Raw genomic sequence first — 22,060 nt, forward strand, 5'->3', positions numbered from 1 at the left:
CTCCTCCCTCAGGCCGCCCTTCCGACCACCCGCTTGGCGCGCCAAGCGACCGTTCACGGGTCCGTGCCACGGCTCGCCCCGAGCGAGTGGTTGGAACGAGGGCACCACGGCAGTGGCTGAGCCTCAGAGGGAGCGCTTCGATCGGATGCATCGCCTGCTGAAGTGTGTGTGTGTGTCTCTGTGCGTGTGGGAGGGAGAGAACTTTGATGGCTACGACAGACCGTCGCTGTTCACCTCGCAGCGCGCATGAAGAGGGGCCGCTCTGTGGAGAAGATGACGAGTGGATGCGCTGCAAGTTGTGCGCTGTGCTTCACTTCGATTTTGCTTCGCGCGCAGGAACGCCACCCGCCGCGGCCACTTTGGCCGTCGCCGCTTCCACCACACCTGCAGCGGTTAGGGGGGATCGCCGCCTGCCTCTTTGCTTTTCATTCGTTTTCAGCCTGCCCCCTCTCAAGCCACTGTGGCCGTGGCGGGTGGCGGTTCCCTCGACCGTCACCATAACCGCCGCGTTTCCCTTCTCCACCCACTCACTTCCTCTTCCACCGCTCCCCTCTTCTCTGCTCCCTGCGTCCCGAGCACCGCGCGTGCCATCCCCTCCAACACAGCAGCAGCAGAAGGCAGCGCGGGAGAGTCGGTGGAAAAAAAAACGCAGTCGCGGACGCTTCCCCCTCCCCTCCCCCTCTTTTTACCCCTTCCCGTGCACACGCGCCCCCTCTTCGACGACCTCTCCTGACCGCATCACATTCGCTGCACCTTTTTGATGATGGTGCACTTTATCAGCAGGGCGCTTGCAGTTGTGCTCGCCATAGCAGCCGTACCTGTCATCGCCGCCCTGCAGAGTAGTCGCTGTCCCCTACCCGCATCTCCGCCGTCGTACACGTTCATTGGAGGTGGCTTTCACATGCAGCTCGCGCTCGAGTACCCCCTCGCAGCCACGGACGTCCGCTTCAACTTCGACATCCCCAAGTCATTCTTCATCGACGAGGCGGAGGCGGAGCAGCTTTACCGGATGGAGGTGCTCTCTGGCGACCCAATGGCACAGGGGATCGATGCGGTGGTAATGGCGGACATCACGAGGGCGTACACGTCGCTGTGCATATCGTCTCAGTATTTCTTCGATATTGAGGCGCCGGCGTTCAACGTGAACTACACGTCGAACCACGTGGAGCTGACTTTCCAGGAGAGGAGCGACGATGACGCGGGCAGAGTGATGGAGAACTACCTGTCGGAGGGCAGCGCGCGGGAGGAAGCCCCATTTCGGGCTCGCCTCGTCATCCCCATTCACTCCCGCTACGACGTCCTCAACGCCACGCGGACTTTTTCCCTGCGGCGCTTCATTACCGGTGAGGACTCGTACGTGCGCCGGTGCTTAACGAAGGTAGACGTGACGGGCCGCGCAGACCCACGCTGTCCAGCAGGCACGTACAGCGCCAGCGCCACCGTGGCATCATTAGAGGGGAGACCAAGCTACAAGACCTGCCTCGACCTGCCGGTCGGTCTGCTTGACGATCTTCCGTACGTGTACTACGCACTTATGAGCCTCCTGGTGGCTGGCGCCGTGATCGTCATCACCGCCATCCGTTAACTCACGTGCCTGTGCCTGCTGGCACCGCCGTTGATGATGGTGGCGCAAGATCAGACGGGAAGACGCGCCCCTTCCCCCCTCCCCTCCCCTCCCCTCTCACACACGCACACACACTGCCCGAGCCGCAGCCAATGGAGTACGACTGAGACGCGCTCATACCTTGTCCTCCGCTTCTCTCGCCACTCCCCCCCTCTCGCCTTCACGCCTTTGGCGGTTAGTGTGCAGACGAGTTAATACTTTGCGATTATCGGTTGACGTGGTGAGCGTATGGCGAGCACAGCTGCGCATGCAGGTCGACGTAAGAATGGAGGCTAGTGGCCGGGGAGCCGCGACACCGAGTGCCCCTATCGCCACATCATGTTCGGACGCATCCGCCGTACGGCTACATCTCTGTCCATGTCATGACGGTCTTCTCTCTCTCCCTCCCCCCTCTCCGTCACCGCTGTCTAGCGCACACTTCCGATGCACGCGCAAGTGGACGAGGGCGGTGAAAGGACGTGTCAGCGCTCGAAGTAGATGCGGAAGCCTCGCCCTGCCTTGCTGCCTCCTAGGCGCACACCTCAGCTTCCTACGGGCAGCATCCTCTACGACTCCCCTCTCTCCTCCCTGTCCACGCCTCGCTTTCGAGTCCCCATTCTTGTCGCTCGCGTCACACATGCCTGGTGTCATCTCTGTCCATGTCGGGCCCTCGCGCGTTTTGCGAAAGAGGGCCTGCACAACTGCCCTTCAGACAGTCACTGAGATGCATCCGTGAGTTGGGGGCTGGTCTGTGCCACACATGCTACACGCCCCGCAATGAGCTTCGCACTCGCTCCCCACCACGAGGTGGTACTGCCCCACTCGCCAGCACTCCTCTATAACAACCTGCAGCTGCACCATGGCGGGGCGTATGTGTCGTACGCAACGGACTCCGCTGTGTATACAATTCAGGCATCGACAGGGGCGCCGCACTTCCCACCCCTTCGCTTTTCGCGCCATCATGTGCGTTACCTCGCCGCCTTGGCAGATGCCGCGGAGAGCATCGTCCTCGTTGTGGTCCTCTCAGGAGGCATGGCCATCATCATTGTGGATGGGGACCAGGCACACGTCTTGCCCAAGCAGGCTGGCGATGCGGCGCTCACCTGCGCAGCTGTGGCACGTGTGGCGGGGAGGGACGAGATGCTTGTGGCGTTCGGCGCGTCGAATGGAATCCCGTTGTGCTGCCGGTACACCCTCAAAGGTCAGCCAGTGCCGTCCGTGGAGGGTACCGCGCCAGTGCAAGCGCACGCGAGCCGCAGCATCACAGCGTTGGATCTCGAAGCCGCGGGAGAGGGGTCGTCTATGATGGCGACAGGCGACGCCGGTGGCCATGTCGTGCTCTGGACCGACAGCAACCCGACGCTCATGATTCCGCCCGAGAGCAATACGGACGCTGTGACGTGCGTGCAGCTCATCCCCGTCCGCGACACCGTCGCTGTGGCGTACGGTGGAGGACAAATCCGACTCATCGAGCGTGGCAGCGGCGCCGTCGCCATCACCATCCAGGCCCACTCCCGCTGGATCAACTCGATGGTCTACAGCGCGGCACAGCAGTGGCTGGCGTCCGCGGCGGAGGATGGGCAGTTGCTGCTGTGGGATATCTCCTCCGTCGACCCGAATGCCGTTTGCATAGCGAGGGGTGCGGTGGCCAATGAGCTGCCCACCGGCCTCGCCTTCGTGGAGGACTCGTGTGCCCTTCTCGCGGCGTCGTACGACGTACTCGCGCTTCGCTTCTTCTTCATCTCCGACAGCGGCCGGTCGCATGGCGCGATGGAGTGAAGAGGAAGAGAGAGGAGGAGGAGGGAAGGGGAGGGGGCGCTGAGAATGCGCTCCGTAACGGGAGGAGAAACTGTGAAGAACACACCCATGAGAAAGACCGCGAGGCGTACGCGCCTGTGCGTGATCGATGCAGCGATGCCCCTCACTGCTCAGCCGCCGGAGGAAGCGGTGTACTGCTGACGCTCTCTGCAGAGCAGCCGTCTCTGCCTCCTCCGCCTCCCGCATCTGTGCTCGACATGGAAAAGGTGCGACGCGGTCATTGTGGCCGTCTCACGCACCTCCACCTTTGAACCTCCTCCTGGCTCTTCCCCTTGCTCTTAGTGCTATCGGCTGCGCTCAGCAGACACGCCCCTTCTGCCATCTCTCTACCAGGCACCGATGTCGCTGACGGACGTGGAAGAGGCGGAGACGGTGGAGCTGCTCTCAGAGGACAGCTGCTCAACTGTTTCCACCTCCTGCCAGGATGTCGAGACCACCGCGGCTGATTCGTCATTGCCGCCGACCGCTAACACGGACGAGGAGCGACTGCGTCGTGACACGCTGCACGAGTGCTTCTTCGTACCAGAGCTGCGGCCTCAATCCGCGTGGCTCGAGGAGGGCAGCGTCGCTGGCAATGAGTCGCCCGCATGCGCGCGAGAGATCGGCTGGGATGTCGCGCACGCTGACCACCTCATCGTCCCTGTACGGTGGCGGGTGGCGTTAGCTTCACCTGAGACGGGGTCCCCCACATTCTGCACAACACTTTGGGTTCCGTTTGCGGTGCCCCTCGTAAAGGTCATCACCACCGGGACAGCTACCACGGCAGACACAGCGAACACTACCAGCACAACGAGCAGCAGCAGGAGTGGTAGTAGCGGCGCGACACTGCATCCTCTCGGCTCCGTGCAGCTCTCCCTGGGGCGCTCAATGTTTCTTTTCGCTGTAAAGCTTTCCGCTCGCGTACCGTGGGCGTGGGGCAATGAGGTCGGTCATGAGAGCCTTGCCAGCGTGGCTGCCTCCGTCTCGCGGGCGCAGTGTACTCTGCACCTTCACTACTCCGTCGTGAAGACACCGCAGGCGCCGTCCTCGCTGCTGTCCCGTCCTGTGTGCCGCTCATTCGACGTGTTTCCCATTTCCCCTACCACATCGCTCCTCGGTGTCGCCTTACAGCCCCACCAGCGCTACCACATCAAGCGGAGGCGAGGGGCCGGTAAGTCGGCCTACACCACTGAAGACCAACCATGCGACGTAGACGGCGTGCTCACCTTGCGCGTGGGGCCATACTGCCACGTGGATGTCGCGTTGGACGGTGTGCCTTTGGCGCCGTGCGCCAGTGCCGCTGCCCGCCCGCCTCCCGCCAAATCATCGAACTCCTTCAATGGCGTTAGCGCGCACACCCCGTTGAATGCTGAGCCCCAAGACGCCCCAGCCGTGTACCGGCGATCCACATGTCGCAGTGGCGCAGCACGTGAGCGTCTCACAGACGCGACGCAGCTACGACGCGGCTCGGCCACCTCCCTCGTCACCAGCGACAGCACCGCCGTCTTAGCGACGCTGTCTGACGTATCGGACTTTGTCGCACTGAGTGGCACCAGTGACCCTGAGTACGGCGGCCCTGTCGTTAGCGGAGGCGAGAAGGTAGCCGTGACGTCGCTGCACACGCTGGTAACAGGGCCATCAGGCGAAGTGCCGCCTGAGGCGCGAAAGCGGCGGCGGCCAGCGGCGGCCCGGCAAGGCGGCGACGCAGACGCGGTGGAGGACGACGAAGATAATGAGTCAGTCCCCGCCGCGCCGCCGGACGCGACTGTTCTTTACACGACAGGGGTGCGCCTCAGTGCCGCGGAGGAGAAGAGGCTGAAGGGTCTTGGGGCCCTCGTTAACCCGCACCTGCGCCTAGCTCGCTACGCCCGCGTTCTCGTAGCACAGCGGCCGCTGATGCGCAGCGTAAAGTTGCTCACCGTCCTCCCCTACGTACACGAGGTGGTGCACCAGAGTTGGCTCGATGCGGTACGGCACACCCGCAACCTCGACCTTCCGACGGAGGGGTTCGCTTACACGGAGCGCAGGGTTGCCGGCAGCATTGAGAGTGAGAACAGCTTCAGCCTTCGTGAGACGCTGAACAGAGCCCCAGCGGAGCGCCAGCGGCTCTTCGCGCAGCAGAGGTTTTGGGTGCACCACTCCGCGACCCCGCAGGAACCGCCGATGAACGACCTCAAGACGGTGCTGGTGGCCTCTGGCGGCATCGTCACTCGGCGTATTCTCGACGCCGACGTCCTCGTTCTGCCGAGCCGCAAGCCCTCCTTGTTGTGTTGGCGAGGCATCGCGCAGCAGCTTGGCGGAGGCGGAACGAGGTCGACCGCCGCCTTCTCCACGACGGTGACGCTCACACAGCACAAGAAGGCTGGTCTGCTGCTTGTGATACCGGACGACATCTTTAAGTGTGTGCTGCAGCAGCGCCCTCTCTCGACCTCCTCTGTCGCTCTTCCACGGCAGCTACTGACGATGGACGCCACCATTCGAAGCAGCACCGGAGCTGCCAGCGGTGGCCGGCGCTCCTCTCAGGGAGCGCGCAAGATACCGCGTGCGTCCACGACACAGCGGTCCTCGCGCCCCCGCTCGCAGAAGCGCACGCACTGAGAGCCGAACCCCGCGACGTGTGGGGCGTATGCGTATGCCAGCATGTATACGTTCGCGGCTGTGCACCTGATGCAGCCCAGCAGATACCGTCGCTGACGAGAAGACCAACGAACCGCGGCGATGGGTACCGCTCGCCAAGAGGCTTTAGTGGAGCCCCATCGCCCTGCCACCATCACCGCCACGGCTGTCTCTCCAGCTGTAGCGGTGGGTATGCTAAACAACATCGACCTCGATAAAGTCCGCTGCAGGGAAGGGAGCGGACAACAACAAAGCGCCGTGCGCGCACACTTGACGGTGAGCTCACCCCCCCTCTTCTCTGTCTCCCTCTTTCCTCGCCCCCTTTTTTTGCGATGTCCGCCGCACCGCCGTTACTGTGCGCCTGTTCGGTAATCTCCGTTGCACACAAGAGACACGGAGGACCGCATAGGTTAACGCACACAGGCGTACAGACATGTCTCTCAGGCAGCTTTCGCTGGCATCTCGCGGCGCACGCCGCGCTTTCTCTATCACGCAGTTCATCCTCATCACAGGCGAGCGCTCATCAGTGGGGAGCCACTGCTGTTCTGGCAACTGCCACAGCGACGTGGCCGCCACTCAGCCAAGCGGCATCCGTACTGGCGCAGCCGCACCGGCCGTTGGCGGCGCCGCGGTGAGCCCGACTTCCACGGTGCTGCCCTCCGTGCTCTTTCGCTTCCACCTGGAGCGGCTTCCACCGCAACTGCAGCGCGAGTTCGACGTCGATGCGAGTCAGCGTGCTCTCCGCCATCTGCGGCGCCCCACACTCGCAGGCGCTGACGCTAACGGCTCCTCAGCAGCGCCGGTAGACCTCTACGTGACGCCCTCTTGTGTGCATTTCGTCGTCTGGCGCTGCACACAGTGTCGTTCACAGTGGTCCGCCCGACCATCGGACCGTACCAATCCACAGCTCGCAGACGCACACCAATGCCCGCGGTGCTACAACGGTGTCCCTTCACCCTTGGGCTCTTCCACCCCCCCGACTGCGCCAGATGTTGGGACACAGCAAGGGCCATCCTCTCACCCGCGCCCCGCCTCCGCCAGCGTCGGCCGCTTGTGTGAAGTCTATCCGTTGCTCGCTGCACAGTGGGACCCGCTGTGTAATGGAGTCCTTCGGAATGAGGTGCTGCAAGGTGTGACGGAGGTGCACACGTCCTCGGCCTCCAAAGTGTGGTGGCGCTGTCCGCTGTGCTGCTCTCCGTGGCTCGAATCCGTTTCAAGTCGTGTGGCGCGGTACGCCCTCGCCATGCAGCGCAACTGGGCGCATCAGCAGCCAAGGCCCTCGCACACCGACATCACCACCACCACCGGTGACAGCTCTCGGGGGTCCGCTCACGAGCAGGTGCCCCTCTGCCCATCGTGTGAGCGCCGTGGCGCGAGTGCCAGTAACACCGTTACCTCCGCCGGCCCGAGGCGCTGGCTTGCTGACGATGCGGTGCTCCTTGGCGAAGCCCTCCTGCGTCAGCATCAGGACCCGCGCAATATCTCGCTGACCAGCGAAACAACGCTGCAGTGGCGGTGCCGCAGCTGCCAGTTCGAGTACGCCGCCACCGTAGCGAACCGCTTTCTCCGTCATGAACGGTGCCCGCAGTGCTCCGGGAGGATTGCATCAATGTTCAGCTTACTCGTCGTTCAGCGGCCTGATGTAGTGCATGAGGTGAGCAAGCACATCTCGCGTACGCGGCTGCGCCACATCACCGTTCACGATGACGTCGAGCTCCCGTTCGTGTGTCGCACCTGCTACGCGCCGTACCGCATGACAGCGCGTACCCGCTGCTCTGTACCGCGTGGTGTACCGGCGTGCTCTAAGTGCTTCCTGACGAGCTCGCAGGTACTCGCCGAGGCTCAGCGACAGCATCAGGACGGAGGCGCCAAGGCGTTCTCGGCCCGCGCACGACGCCGTGTGCGACAGAGAGCACTGCAGCTCAACCGCAGCAACCGCCATCACGAGCGGCTTGCGGTAACAGCTAATGAGCTCAGCCACCGCGATAGCGCCTTGAAGGACTGAAACGTCTCATGTCTGTCTGTGTGTGTGTGCGCGCGCATAGTGCATCGCGTGAATTAATGTGACGAAGTCTCCTTCAGCAGCGCTTCTCCTCTTGTGGAGGTTACTGTCCGTGACGGATGGCGTCCGAGAGGCCGGCCACGTCCATCATCACCACTGCCACCGTACGATACGCCATAAAGAGAGAAAACAAATGCCCCCCCCTCTCTCCCTCCCTCCCTCCCCTCCCTCACTTCTGCGCCTCGTGGCACCTTTCACCCTTACACATACACGTGCACGCCCCCCTCCCTCCCCTCCCTCTTCATCTCCCTTCCTCAGTGCCTCCAGTAAAGTGAACGCGTTGGCTCGAAATGCCCCCGCTCTCAATCGCCTGCCCGATTGCTCTCCCGTCTGTCTTTGCCTCCCCGTCGCTTGCGACCCGTCCACGTCTGTCACCGCCATGGATGCTGATGTAGCCTACGCTGAGTCGGTGCCGCGCTACGTCGATCTTGCGCTGTTTCTCTGCGGTGAGGCTCTGCGGCGCATCAAGGGCGAACTCCGTCAGCACGCGGCGGCTGCGACGCCGCTCTACGCATGGCATCTTCACAAGGTGTGCTTTCTTCACGTGCTGCCAAGTGATGGAGACGGCAGCGTCGACGATGCCATGACGGACGCCGTCCCGAGCGCAGCAGCAGCGACGCAGTTCGAGTGCGCAGGCCCGCTGATTAGCGCAGCATCATCGGACCAATTGGATGACGAGACCGCCCGTGCCCTCATGCCGGCCTTGTCGGCGGAAAGCTCAAAGGAGGTGAGCTTTCGGCGCGCCTACGCTCACTTGCGCCGTCCGTGCAGCGTGGACTCCTCGGCCAGGGTGCATGAGAAGCCCAACACGCATGTTACGCCAGCAGCGGCCAAAACGTCAGAGAGGGGCGTCGGGCGCACCAGCCAGATGGCAGGACAGGTTCACCCGCGCTCCCCGTGCGAGGTGGAGCACAGGTGGAACGGGGCCGACGCGCCGCCGCCGTCTCCCTGCCTCAGTGCAATGCCTACCGACGTGGGGTTCGCGCTTCTGTGCGACTGTCTTCGCACCGCGGCGGAAGCGGGGGGCGAACCGCTTATGCAGCGCCTCGCTGCCGCCCTCTGTGACGCTGTGATGGATCCGAAGAGGATTACCGCTTCGCCGGGCGCGCACCCTTCGCCTATGGGCTCAGTGCCGTCGTCACAGGCCATCACTGCCGCACAGCTCTCCGACCTCTTCGACGAAGACCTGTTCAACGACGAGCTCAGTGCCGAAGCCGGCAACGCCACCCGCAGTTTTCGCATCTGGGTGAACTACGAGTGGGCCACTGCGTCGTTTGCGCGGCAGACTCGGCTAGCGGCCACCGTGACGAAGTGGATCGCCGCTCTTCGCGGATGCCGCGATGGGCCGCCGTCGCAGTGGCTGCTCGTGACGAAGCACCGCACCGCTGTATCGACCCCCCCGCCCCCGCTCGCGTGCGGAGTCCCGATCAACGTGCGGCGCATGTACGCCGCCCTAGAAAACGTTTTTGAGGGCCACACACGGACTCGCGCAATGCTGATGGAGCTATCCCTGGCGCAGCGCATACCGCACCTGACCGATAGTGCGCTTGTCAAGCTGCTCTCTCTACAAGGGCCGCCGACGTCGACGATGATGTCGCGAGCCGAGCTCAGCAATCGCGGTACTCAGCCCATCCTCATGTGCATCACCAGCGGCATGCTTCTGTACGCGCAGTATTACCTCTCCTTCCGTTCTCTTGCTGTCGCGCGGCAGTGCGCGCGTGTGGCGCTGCAGGTCGCTCAGGAGGTGCCGTCTAACGCTATTCTTTCCCTGGCGCACTACACCGCGCACGTGGTGGCGACACATCAAGGCAGGCCTTCAGATGCCGCCAACAGCATTTCAATCGCTCTACAGCTGACGCTGCCTAATGGCTCAGGCAGCAGCGGGCAGAGGGGTGGCCTCGCAGACGAGCCGCTCTCGACGTCGGCGCCAACGCTGTCCGGGACGGAGGCCCAAATGGTCAGCCTCGCCTTCGCTGGGGCGGCACAGCTCCTCTTGTTCTTTCCTGGTGCAGTGGACCCGGCGCTGCGCTCCCTCCTGTCGACCGGCCAGCGGGGCAGTGGCAGCGGCGTCGGCCATGACGCTGCGGGGGCGCGCCACACACGAGGCTCCGGAGGTGGCCCTTCTAAAGAGACGCCCGACTTCGTCGCGAAGCAGAGCGGCGCCGTGACTATGCAAACTGTCGCGCAGTCGATCCGCCACTCGCTGCTGCGCGCTCACACGGCGCTGCTGGAAGCACCTCCGCCGGAGGGACGATGGATGGGGGTAGTCTCCAGTCTGCAGCGCGAGACGCTGCTGCTCATTGGCTCAATGTACGGTATTGTGTCGTCACCGCTGCTCATCACGACAGCCTCGCTCCGCCAGCTGTTAGAGGAGGTGAAAGAGGAGACCTCGACCGCGTCGCCGCTGTACAGTCACCACCCGAGATGCATGCTGCTGTTGGAGGTGCTGCGGCACGCGGCGCACCACGCCTTGGCCTTGCAAGAAGGCTTCCTCGAGCCTGCGATGCTCGCTGCAGATGGCGCCGAAGAGTACACTGCGCAGAGCAAGGCGCTTCGTTGCCTGCACTCGGCCCTGACGGCCATCAGCGTCCATTACGGCAATTCAGCGCTCGCCACGGCTAACGAGGCCCCCTTCTTCTCTTCGGTGGTGCGCTACTGCGCTGGGTGTCAGCTGCACATGAGCGGGTACGTTGCGGCGGCCTACGATGTCTGGTCGAGGGTGGCAGCGGCACTGAATCCGACCGCCGGCGCCGATGGCGCGGAAGGGGGGCACGGCAGTCAGGATCGCCCGGCAGATGAGCCCGCCCATTCCGGCGGGGCGGCGGCCGTCTCCGACTCTCTGGAAGACGCGGATGAGGCCCACTTTTGGCCTCCGGATCACCTGCTGCTGTACGCCTCAGTGCAGCGCCGGCGCGCGCAGGCAGCTCTGTTCCTTGGCTACATCGCGGCGCCCCACAGACTGCAGGAGGAGCTGCTCACCATCTCCTCCCGGTACGCGTTTCCCTTTGGTGTTCTCACGGCGCGGCTCATTGAAGCGCAGGTGCACCAACAGCACGGTCGCTTCAGCGCCTCGCTGAGCATAGCGCGGCATGTCGAACGAGCAGCGGCGCGCATCGGCTACCCGAGCCTGTGCGAGGCAGCGCGTGCGCTTCAGGTAACGGCGTACAGCAACTGCGGCTGCTGGGGAGAGGCGCAGCACACATTAGCGCGCTGCCGCCCCACCACAGCAGCCCAGCGCACGTTCTTCCTGTTGCAGCAGTACGCGGCGCACCTGGAGCCGCTACTGCTCCACGCGCCGGTCTCAACAGAAAAGGTGGAGTGCTTGACGCGCAGTTGGATAGCGTTGCTCATGCGGGAGGGCCTTCTGGCGGCGGGAGCCGCACACGACGGTGGCGATGTGCGTGTTCGCGCTACCGCTGCGGGAATATCATCGGTGGATGAAGTGTGCCTGTACAGCTCACTGCAGCGCGCGTGTGCGCTTCTCGGGTGCCGCACCGACGCGATCGCGAAACGAGCGGCAGAGTGTATGGAGGTGCTCCGCACACGGCAGCATTATCTCACGCCTGATTTGTGCGTTCATGGCAGCTGCGAGGAGCTCTGCAGATACGATTTTCGCGGCGGCGCGCCATGTGAAGTGTGAAGGGGTGACAACGCAGGAGAGGTACGCAACCTAATCGGCAGCGGCGCGCTATTACATGCCGAGGCTCCACTGTCTCCATGTCTACATGACTGTTTCTCAAGGTGTTCGTGGCGCGTGTGCAACGACATCCCGGTTGGGGGGGGCGTGCATTGGCCGCGTGTCCTCTCTAAGGGAAAGCAATCGCTCACCAGTGCCGCAGCGCTCAGCTGCTTGATAGACATTCATCGGCGTGATGAAAGAAAAGGTGTAGCCGAAGATAAGCATGCAGAGCGACAGGGCGTTCGCGATGGGGGACGGTTTCCTATACGTGTGGGGCAATCAGCTCCGCCTTCCTCCGCCCCGGCCCCCTCTCGTGTACACCTGCTCTCTTGCCTCTATCGCAGGTGATGTAGTGTGCTGTGGCACATCTTCAGCAGATGTGGACTCGCCGGTGCGTATGCACATCCTTCAGCGCTCTCTTCCCCGTCCAACTCTCGTCACGCACCGCCCACTGTGTCGTGGTGGTCGAGCCCGTATGCTGTGCAGAGTTCAGTATCCTCTTTGGTGCGCTGCGCCAGCTTCATATTTGCTCTCTCTCTTGCCTCCCGATCCTCCTCGCTGTCTCTCTCTCTCTGGCTGCCACTACTTGCCTGTGGCCGCATGCGCCCTGGCAGAAGCCCTGTCAGCCCGCCCACCTGAACTCACTCCTCTCCCCCTCTTACCGCCGCCCCTGCAGGAGGTTTGCACGTCCCTACAATCGCACACGAGCACGAGCACGTGCATTGCCGCGCAACGTATCGGCCGAATCATGGCGCAGCAGGGCGCCTTCAACGATGTTGCGAAGAAGGCGCTTGAGTTCCGCAACCGGTACTACAAGATGCTCGATGATTCGCAAGACCGCTTGAATGTGGCGGCCCTCTATGCCCCCGACGTGCCGATGGTGTGCGAGTGGAACGGGCACCCGCTCTCCACGGTGGATGACGTGCGCAACTACATTAGCGCTCTCCCAAAGACCTCGCACCAGATCGATATGGTGGATGCGCAGCCCCTCCCTGACAACGAGGATGGCGACTCCTTCCTGCTCACCGTCCACGGCGTTGTCACGTACAACGACGAGCACCGCCGTGAGTTCTACCAGCGTATGATCATCCGTCGCTTCGAGCAGCGCTACTACATCCTGAATGATTACTATCGCTGGCTGAGCGAGCGCTCGCAGTGAGTGCGAAGAGCAGCGAAGCGGCTCGCTTTTCTCCCGTCTTCGCTTGAGTTGTGTTGTACCGCCCTTGGCTACTTGTCCGTTGTCGCGCTCGCTCTCTCTCTCCGGAGTGTTCGCGTGCCCAAGGCAGTCTGTTAAGTAACTAAGATGGCCGAGGAAGCTGAAGTCATGTTGGGCTGTGTGCGTGCGGCACGGCGAGCCCGTGTCTGTGGGGCGCATGACGATTGAGCGAGCGTGTGCGTGTATGGGCGCCGTGAACTGTGCGTGGACTCCTTTGCATTCCGCGCCAGCGGCCATTTCTTCTTACTGTGGACGTCACCGCCCTGCCCCCGCCTTCTCTCACCCTCCCACACGTCTTACCTGCACACGCATACACAGAGAGAGGGGGAGACAGACACGCGCCACCTTTTGTGTGTGTGTGTGTGTCGATTGCGCTCCACGCTCCGCATGCACGTAACCTCCACTGTCATGTGTGGTGTTTGCGGCAACAGTTTTGCGGCTGTCGGTGTCGTCTCTCCTCTTCGGGTCTCCTTCTCTCTCCAACGTATGCGCATCGATCTGCCTCACCACGTTTTGGCCGCTGCACCATGCGCGTGCAGGTTCTTCGAGCATGAACGCCTGAGCACGTGGGTGCGCGACAAGTAGGCGGCTGTGCGACGAGGCGCCCCTGGAAGCAGCGGAGCGCCAAGCCCGTTAGCTTGTGCGCCTCTTCGCCCCTCTCGCCCACCACCGCAGCCATCGACCCTTGAACTGAGCCCGCCGGTGTCCTGAGTCCCTGTCCCTACCAATTCGTCTCGCACGTACTCGCTGCCGCCACCTCGCCCCCGGCGCCCCACCCGCTCCGTCTTACTTTCCCCCACCACGAGTGTGCGCGTGCTCCCCTTCCCCTTCCTCTTCGCCTGACACACACCCACACCCACCCACGCACATACAGTCTCCAGTGGCCCCTCTAGAGGTTCGCTGTCCATCCTTCCGAGCTCTCGCTCCGTTTGCGCTCCCTCTCCCGGCAACCGCCTTATGATTGGCGGTCGACGTGTTAGCGAGCACGTGTATCACCATGAATCAGATCCCTGCGGCGCAGGCCAGTGACAGGGCGCCGAACGTTTCGAACGCGCGCCGCGGAGAGACGTCCGACGACTACGCGCGACACAAGGCGGCCGCTAGTCGAGCGTTCTTGGAGAACCATTACCAAAGTCTCCTCGCGAGCGCGCGCAACGGCGTCGGCCGCGCTGTCGGTCCGCGGCCGAAGGAGCCGTCCTTCGCCGATTTTCACCTCTTCAAGTGCATCGGCCGCGGGGCCTTTGGTGAGGTATTCGTGTGCAAATACAAAAATGATAAGACGGACACCCTCTACGCGCTGAAGCGGCTGCGCAAGTCGGACATGATCACGAAGAAGCAGGTCATCCACGTGCGCTCCGAGAAGGACGTCCTGGCCGAGGCGGCGGCGTCGAACCCATGGGTGGTAAATCTGTACCGCAGCTTTCAGGACGCACTCTACCTTTATATGGTGATGGAGTACATGCCGGGCGGTGACATGATTTCGTGGCTCTGCGACAAGGGCATCTTTGACGTAGAGAGCACGCGCTTCTACATTGCCGAGCTCTGTGCTGCGGTGGCGAGCGTGCACGGCATGGGCTTTGTCCACCGCGACATTAAGCCGGACAACATTCTGTTTGGGGAATCGGGCCACATCAAACTGAGCGACTTTGGACTCTCCAAGCGCTTTGTTGAGAAGCGGGGCAACTTGCTCGATTACGACGACCACCACACTTCGTCGAGCGGCGTCGAAGCGTCGGCAGACGAGACGAGCACGTACGCGTCACGGACGGACGCGCCGCCAGGGACGCCCCCTAGGAGCGGCGCTGGCGCCGGCATCGCACACGGCCGCGTTCGCGAGATGTTTCAGTCTATCGTGGGCAGTCCCGGCTACATCGCGCCAGAGATCCTGTTGCGCAAGCCCTACGGTGTAGGCTGTGACTGGTGGTCTGTCGGCGTCATCATGTACGAGATGCTGTACGGCATACCGCCCTTCTTCTCCCAGAACCCAAACTCAACGTGCCACAAGATCAAGAACTGGCGGGAGTACCTCACCTTCCCACCGCAGCGCCACATTCCTGACGACGCGGTCGATTTCATGAAGCGCCTCATCTGCGAGCCGGAGGAGCGCATGACGTACGACGAGATCTGCCAGCACGACTTTCTCAAGCCGATGGACATGGGCAGGCTGCGCGAGTTGCCGGCGCCGTATATACCTACCCTCTCCAACCCGCTGGACACCAAATATTTCCCCGAAATTAAGGAGCCGAGCGCGCCGATGCAGCTGAGCGAAGAACAAAAGGTGCGCGAGGTCGATCCCCGCGGTGTCATGTTTGCGGACTTCCGCTTCAACTACAGCGGCAGCGAGCCCGGTCCAGCCGGCACGTAAAGGATTGGGCAAACGGAAGTCGCCCTCCCTCCCCCCTTCACTTTTCCCCTGCTGCGACAACTGTGGCAGAGTCCATACGTGCATGCGTCATGTAGCGGAGGGACATAAGAGTGGTGGTGGTGGTGGTGGTGGTGGTGTGTGTGTGGAGGGGGGTAGAGGGAGCGAACGCGTGTGAGCTGAGCGTCTCCGGCACCTCTTCGCTGGTGGAGAAGTGACAGCGTCCCTGCCTGTGCCGGACGGGGTTACAATCTGATGTGGTGCTCTCTCGCTCTCTCTGACTCATCTTTTTGCTGTGTGTGCCGACGCCTTTGCTTTTCGGTCGGCCGCTCTGCCCTTCGCTTATTTCGCTTTCTCATTCTGCGCTCTCGTCTCGCTGTCGCTCCGTCGCGTCTCCCCTCCCCTCCCCCCACACCACACCACACCGCACACGCACACGCGTAAATCCCTTTCTCGCCACCTCTGCAGCGGAATGCCGCACTCTGACGAGTGTCTCAAGGCCCTCTCTCCTCCCTCCACCCCTGGCGCAGCTGTCCGCCCCGACATCGCGGCCCTTTTCCTGCCACCGCCCCCTCCCCCTCTTCTCCCCTGCCATTATGCGGTCGTAGATCTATGCTGTGCTATGATGCATTCCTTCAACGCGGCACGCTGTACCCTGCTGCACCCTTGCTGTGCAGATGCCTCTGCCATGGCCTACCTGGCCATCCCCTTCGTGTCCCGCAGGTGGAGGAGTGCACATGTTTCTTCTTAGGTGGCGGTGGTGGCGGCTCACCCTCGTCCTCCGAACCGGCTACCCCAGCAGCCCACCTAACGAAGAGCAGCCTCGATCGGGACGCCACTCGAGTGTCGACCTCCCTCAAAGCCACCGGCACCTCTAACATCCACAGCAGACGCCTTCACTCCAGCTTGCCCTCTTCGCCTTTGCACTTACCTCTCCTCTCTCTTCCCCTCTCCTGCGGCCTCCTCTCATATAAGCGCACCGCGCCCGTGCACACTTCGTCCACACAGACGCACGTGTACGCTGCCTGACCGAGCCCGTCGCTCCCACACATCACGTCACCACCACACGCACCTAAGCGGGTCTGAAATTCCGAATCTCATTTGGACGGTGCACACGCGACGGTGCCCCCACAATGCGTCGCACACCTCACGCCAAGGCCACTAGCGTCGTGCTGCTAGCGGCAGCGCTGCTGCTACTTCTGGGAGAAGCCGCACACGACGCCTCCGCGGCTGAGGCGTCGCGGGTGGTGGAACTGACTCGTGACACGTTCGACGCGTATATTGGCGGGCCTGACAGGTACACGTTTGTGCTGTACTGCGTCCAGTGGTCTCGGCAGTGCACCACGGCGTCTCAGCTGTGGGGCCGCTTGTCGATCAGTCAGTCGAAGAAGGAACTGCGGGACGTCTTCACTGCCGCCTACGTCGACGGTGACAAGTACCCTGACTTGGTGAAGCGGATGAACGTGAATGGGTTTCCGACGATGCTGTTTTACACACCGTTACACCCCAAGGGGCTCGAGTATAATGGGCCTCGTGAGTCGTACCTGCTGGATAGCTTTGTGTTTCAGTTCTCGTGAGGCAGATGCACACACCCGTCCGCACGCGCTTACACATGTGTATATGTGTATGTGTGTGTGCGCGCGCGTCGATGCATTGACGACGTGGCGCCACACGCCTCTCCTCTCCCCTTTTGCCGGCCAGATCTGTGGGCACAATCACATGTGCGCAACGTGCGCGGCGCAGCCCTGCGGGAGTGAGCGCCCTCGCCATTTCCGGGCCGGTGTTGGAATAGGGCGCGCGCGGGTCGGACATATTTCATGTAGAGTTGGGAAATGCGTATGCAGCCAAGACTGCTCCTCAAAGAGGTGCCCGTATTGCGGCGCGACAGCGGTGCGCCAAAGGCACGCATCCGTGCGCATTGTGCCTGCCGCTCTGGCTGGTGCGAAAGCGTAAGCCATCGCACCGCTTTCACTGGCCGAATCAGCGCCGCTTCTCTTTCCTACGCTCTGAAAGTGGGCGCCGTCGCCGCCTGAGCGCCTCCAGCGTACGTCTGTGTGGCGCCTCTACGCCTCTTCACCGCTACTGTACCCCGCTCCTTCCACTGCTGCGCTCCCCTCGCATTGTATACGCACGCACGCACCTGCGTGACGTGCACGCGCCTCGCGGAATTTCTCCGCTGCCTCACAGGGCAATCGCGCGGCTCGCGTTCACTTGGCGATCTCCTTCCACCACCATCCCCGCCCGCCGCCCACAGAGACCATTCAACTCTTCCGCGTGTTTCTCCCTCCCCATCGTCTCTTCGATGATGCATCCCCACCCCCGCTCCACCAGCGCGTACGGCAGCGGTGGCGAAGACACGGACACCGCACCTTTCTGCAACTTCAAGCGGCGCCGCATCATCTGCTGCGCTGCCCCGACCGTCACCGTCGAGGTGGCGACGCTCTCCCCGCAGGACATCAGAACGAACGACCTGCTGAGGTCCACTGTCTGCATGGACTATCACATTCTTTCCCGCATCGAGGACGACATGAGGCGGGCCGAGATGCGCCAGGAGAACCCCGAGTCGGCGATACCCTGTCGCGGTTACGACTTTGAGGTAGAAGCGTACCTCGCCGAGGGGGATTATCGCGCGAAGCAGTCGCTCACCAGCGGCCACTTTGTGAGGAGGCCCTATTCGTCCAGCAGCAAGGGCCTATTGTCACGCATCTCGCCGCAGCCCGCCCGCTCACGTCGCGGCAGTGCGAGCAACAGCCGCCGCGCAAGTGCTGCCGGCAGCGCTGCCAACACGCCCACCAGCAACCGTCAGGGCAGACGTACACCGCACATGCATGACTGTGGCTGCCAGGCACACTCAAGCATGTACCGCTCGCTGTCACAGCATAAGGGGTCGAGCCCGGCACGTCATTCAAGGTCGCCGTACCCATCTAATGGCCGGCTGAAGCCGATCGAGTCATGGTGCAAGACGTCGACGCGGCAGTCAAGGGAGCAGGACTACGGCGAGGTCGGCAGCGGAGCCGGCGCAGCCGAGAGTGCCCCCAAGCCCTACAGGCAGCTCTTCCCGAAGGTCGAAGACCTGCCGCGACCAGAGCGGCACTTAGCCACGGACACGGAGCGTGAGCGACGCCTTCGATTGGCGGAAGAGCTGGCCAGTCGCATGGAGTCGGTAGGGCTCTGAGCACCAAGACCGGAAGGAGGAAGAGAGGGTCGAAAAAGTGCAGTGCACTTGTTGTGTCTTTGGGCTGTCTTGGACGAGAGATGAGTCATGCCGATCCCCCTCCGCTCTCCCTCTAACCTCCCTTCCCCCCTGCCGCATGCCGCCGCAGCGCTCGCCTTGGATGTCGCCCGCACCCCTTCCTTCGCTGCGGCATCACCGCTGTCTGTGTCGTTACCACCCGCCTACGGTTTCGCACGCGGTAACGGGTGCATCTCTGCTCTTCGCTGCTGCTGCTGCTGTTCTTCCTTCTCTTTGGCGGCTGCATGCACGTCCGCCTGCCGCCCCCCTCTCTCTCGCTCAGAGGCGTGCGGATGCCTTTTTTTTCGTTTCTCTTTGTGTCCCTGTAAAGGCCGCTGCGGCGCTTTTTTTCTTCGCCCTCCCTTCCCCCTCCCTCCCCCCGCTGCCTCGATCGTTACCTCTGCCGAGGTGTGCATCCATGTGTCAAGCCCCTCCTCCTCTCTCTTCCTCTCAACCTGAAAATTAGCGAGTGATGTTGCGCGCACGTGCGCATGTGTACCAGTTTGTCAGCCCCCGCACTGTGTTGACCTCTTCACTGCTTTCGTTCTTTCGTCTCGCCCTCGCCCATCTTTCTTTGCCCTGTTCGTGTCCTGCGCCGCAGCGTCTCGCTCACCACCCGGTGCGTGACCGCTCATCCATGTGTACACGTGAGCGTGCGATCAGGGGACGGGGAGGGTGTGTAGGTGCTCTATGGCCCTATAAGCCCTCACATCATGCCCCTCACCTTACCTCGCCGCTCCGCCGCCGCCGCTGCCTCTTTCCTTAGAGCGTCAAAGGGTCCGTTGAAGTTCTTTCCTGTGAGTGGCTCAGCGCCGGTGCCCCCCCTTCCCTGTCTGCGTGGGTGACGGGTCCACCTCCCCCCCTCCACCACCACCACCCCTCTTTCTTTCGTTCTCTCTCTCTCTTTCCCCCGCATGTGCGTCAGCGCATTCGCCGGCCTCAGGGGAAGGCGAGAGGCGCGTACGTATTCGTCTGCAGCGCAGACCTGAGCATTGAGGCGCCGCAGCGCACTTTCGTCAGGGAGGCAGAAGAGAGAGAGAGACCGCAAGAGCGGCGCGACTGCTGCCACGAGCGGGAAATGGGCGAAGGGCACACAGAGGAAGGGATGCATCAGACACACACACACACACATGCACCGGGTAGCGAACGCGGCGATGCCACGCTCTGCTCAGTGGGCATAAGTGATGCGCTCTCGACATTGCCGTAAGGTGCCCTTTTCTTCTGCTTCCGCGACACAGAGGGCCACCGCTCCCCTCAGCGCTCTCACCTCCTCCTCCACTCCGCCTCGCCCACAAACTTTCCGCGCTTGCCCTGCCCTCCCCCCTCCCCCCTTCCCTTTCTCGCACTGTTCCACGACCACTTCTTATCAGTCACGGAACGAGGTGCACGCCCGAGCCATCGGCGGCCTCTCCCATAGAGTCTCGAAGCAGCCTCAGAGACACCGTAACGTATCCCCACGCAGTCCTCTCCCCTCCTACACACACCCCTCATCTTCGGCGGATTGGACGTCACCCATAGAAGGCGCAGACGCTCTGCCTTCCCCCTCTCTCTCTGTTCCGCACATCCGTTCGGTAAGGCCGACGCAGGCGACGGCAGAGACGTCAGGCGCGTCTGGGAGCCTTCGCTGCTCCTCTTTTCCTCTCCGCCCGCATGCCGGAGCGCCTCCATAGAACGACCATCTCGCATAGACCCCCGAGATCGCAGCGGTAGCCGCCGCAGCACCCGCCCAGCGGCACCCAATTGATGGACAGGCAGCTGTCAAGCGCATCATGTTCGTGCGCCCTTACGTGGACCATGGTGAAGAGCACGCGCAGGTGGAGTGCATACCTCCGCGCGAGAAAGGCGGCACTACTCGCATCCTCGTTCCAGACAGCGATAATGACGACAGCCTCGGTCCACCGATATCGCAGGAGTCGCCATCCAGCGCTGGTGCACCGGCGGCACGCGCCTTCTCGAAGCGGGCGGCGCGCTGTGCAGCCGCCTTACTGCGCCGCCACGGCGCCGCTTCCTCGCCCGTGCAGAAGCAAAAATGTATGCAGCAGCTGGGCCGTCTCGGCGGCCCCTACCGCTCTCTATCTCGCGGCCAGCATTTCGCGATCTGGTTGCGCTGTGGCGACCTCAACGCCCGCGTGATTCGCGAGACTGAGGCATTCTTTGAAGGGCGCATGGCAGAGCGCATCGCCCATCCGCACATTACACGGGCAAACGGTGCCTTGAACGCAGCGCCTAAGGCGGCCTTTGACGTTAGGTCTCAGCGACGCTCGCCTGAGGCCCCACTCGGCTGTCGAGCACCACTTCCCTCATGCGCATCCCCAACCCCAGCCGTGCCACTCACGTCCCACCGCAGCGGCCCGGTCGATGCGGATGCGACTCCACCGCAGGCGGGCTACAGTCTCTCCCGAGGAGAGCAGTGTGCCCTTTCCCTATTGCTCATGGAAGACACCGGGGGCGCTCCTTCATACACGTCAAGTCCGCTGCCAACGTACGCCGCGCATGGCACTTCAGGCAGTGGCCATCGAGATATGGGTCTGAGCGAGTCCCTGTGCGATAGCTTGTCTCACGGGATCTGCCTCCCCGAAATACGCGCAACGGTGCCGTTCTGGGTGTACGGTGACGACATCGAATCGGTGCACAGCTCTCCATCCCCCGCAGCGCACCAAAGCGAGAGCTCGAGCGCAGCGCAGCGACACGCTAAGCGTAGTCGCAGCGACACCAATGAGTCTGGGACACAGCATCTTAAGGGGCGACGAGGAGAGGGTTGCACGGCAAGGGAGCTCATCTTCCATGATCTCAGCACGCCATCGTCCCCACCAAAGACGGCACCTGGAGCGGAGCAGACGGCGACTCGCTGTGGCGCATCGATGCGCGCCTCGCTGTCTGCGACTGTCATAGAGCTTCAGAATCAGCGGCTCCAGTGGGATGTGCTTCGTCAGCAGTCCCTCTTCACTCTGCGTTGAGTGCGCTTCGTGCACCTGAGTGGCGTGCGAAGAGGGTATGAGGGCAACGTGCCGACGCCAGACGGCGACAGGAAGGCGTATGAGTGCGGTACGGCCTGCTTCTGCAGGGGGGCGGGCGCTTTCCACGCCATCTGCAACGAGGTGCCGCGCCCCCCCCCCCATCCCACCAGCCCCGCTGCCCTACTTACACAGCCTTCAACCTTTAGTCCCTTCAAGTGAATCAGTGCCCTCACCCATCCACTCGTCGGCCCCTTATCTCTGCAAAGATGCTCACCGATGGCCACAGCCGACGACGCTGCCCCTCCCCCCCTCATCCCACTCGTTCCGTGCATCCATCGGTGCAGGCAGGCGGACCCTTTGTTTCGCGAGGAAAGGGCGCCCCCAGCGGTTGCAGAGGAGGGGGGAGGAGGGCGAGCGGACGCTGGTGCCGGAGGCTGTGCGGTACCTCTTCTACAGACACGCACTCCCCTGGCACATGCCCTTCATAACTGCGCCGTGCACGCAGACGCATCCGCTTCCCCTCGTCTATATCTCCC

At 62.9% G+C, this 22,060-nt stretch overlaps 10 protein-coding genes across 10 annotated transcripts; all 10 read left to right on the top strand.

Annotated features, from left to right (window-relative positions):
- Nucleotides 1–760: 760 nt before the first annotated feature.
- On the top strand, nt 761–1,585 carry LSCM1_08021 (uncharacterized protein; the record flags this gene model as incomplete). The annotated part of the gene is made up of 1 exon (XM_067325366.1): nt 761–1,585. The coding sequence occupies one exon, from the start codon at nt 761–763 to the stop codon at nt 1,583–1,585; it is 825 nt and encodes a 274-aa protein (XP_067181222.1).
- Nucleotides 1,586–2,380: 795 nt separating this feature from the next.
- LSCM1_08022 (uncharacterized protein) lies at nt 2,381–3,382 on the top strand (the record flags this gene model as incomplete). Its single annotated transcript, XM_067325367.1, has 1 exon — nt 2,381–3,382. One exon carries the CDS (start codon nt 2,381–2,383, stop codon nt 3,380–3,382), a length of 1,002 nt encoding a protein of 333 aa, XP_067181223.1.
- Nucleotides 3,383–3,760: 378 nt separating this feature from the next.
- LSCM1_08023 (uncharacterized protein) lies at nt 3,761–5,998 on the top strand (the record flags this gene model as incomplete). The annotated part of the gene is made up of 1 exon (XM_067325368.1): nt 3,761–5,998. The coding sequence occupies one exon, from the start codon at nt 3,761–3,763 to the stop codon at nt 5,996–5,998; it is 2,238 nt and encodes a 745-aa protein (XP_067181224.1).
- A 451-nt stretch (nt 5,999–6,449) lies between these two features.
- Nucleotides 6,450–8,021, top strand: LSCM1_08024 (uncharacterized protein; the record flags this gene model as incomplete). The annotated part of the gene is made up of 1 exon (XM_067325369.1): nt 6,450–8,021. The coding sequence occupies one exon, from the start codon at nt 6,450–6,452 to the stop codon at nt 8,019–8,021; it is 1,572 nt and encodes a 523-aa protein (XP_067181225.1).
- Nucleotides 8,022–8,457: 436 nt separating this feature from the next.
- On the top strand, nt 8,458–11,718 carry LSCM1_08025 (uncharacterized protein; the record flags this gene model as incomplete). The annotated part of the gene is made up of 1 exon (XM_067325370.1): nt 8,458–11,718. The coding sequence occupies one exon, from the start codon at nt 8,458–8,460 to the stop codon at nt 11,716–11,718; it is 3,261 nt and encodes a 1,086-aa protein (XP_067181226.1).
- A 787-nt stretch (nt 11,719–12,505) lies between these two features.
- Nucleotides 12,506–12,916, top strand: LSCM1_08026 (uncharacterized protein; the record flags this gene model as incomplete). Its single annotated transcript, XM_067325371.1, has 1 exon — nt 12,506–12,916. One exon carries the CDS (start codon nt 12,506–12,508, stop codon nt 12,914–12,916), a length of 411 nt encoding a protein of 136 aa, XP_067181227.1.
- Nucleotides 12,917–13,970: 1,054 nt separating this feature from the next.
- LSCM1_08027 (uncharacterized protein) lies at nt 13,971–15,338 on the top strand (the record flags this gene model as incomplete). Its single annotated transcript, XM_067325372.1, has 1 exon — nt 13,971–15,338. One exon carries the CDS (start codon nt 13,971–13,973, stop codon nt 15,336–15,338), a length of 1,368 nt encoding a protein of 455 aa, XP_067181228.1.
- A 1,130-nt stretch (nt 15,339–16,468) lies between these two features.
- LSCM1_08028 (uncharacterized protein) lies at nt 16,469–16,912 on the top strand (the record flags this gene model as incomplete). The annotated part of the gene is made up of 1 exon (XM_067325373.1): nt 16,469–16,912. The coding sequence occupies one exon, from the start codon at nt 16,469–16,471 to the stop codon at nt 16,910–16,912; it is 444 nt and encodes a 147-aa protein (XP_067181229.1).
- A 728-nt stretch (nt 16,913–17,640) lies between these two features.
- LSCM1_08029 (uncharacterized protein) lies at nt 17,641–18,510 on the top strand (the record flags this gene model as incomplete). The annotated part of the gene is made up of 1 exon (XM_067325374.1): nt 17,641–18,510. One exon carries the CDS (start codon nt 17,641–17,643, stop codon nt 18,508–18,510), a length of 870 nt encoding a protein of 289 aa, XP_067181230.1.
- A 1,826-nt stretch (nt 18,511–20,336) lies between these two features.
- Nucleotides 20,337–21,524, top strand: LSCM1_08030 (uncharacterized protein; the record flags this gene model as incomplete). Its single annotated transcript, XM_067325375.1, has 1 exon — nt 20,337–21,524. One exon carries the CDS (start codon nt 20,337–20,339, stop codon nt 21,522–21,524), a length of 1,188 nt encoding a protein of 395 aa, XP_067181231.1.
- Between the last annotated feature and the right edge of the window lie 536 nt (nt 21,525–22,060).

The sequence above is a fragment of the Leishmania martiniquensis genome, chromosome 6, assembly GCF_017916325.1.
Source record: "Leishmania martiniquensis isolate LSCM1 chromosome 6, whole genome shotgun sequence".
In the NCBI taxonomy this organism is placed as follows: Eukaryota; Euglenozoa; class Kinetoplastea; order Trypanosomatida; family Trypanosomatidae; genus Leishmania; species Leishmania martiniquensis.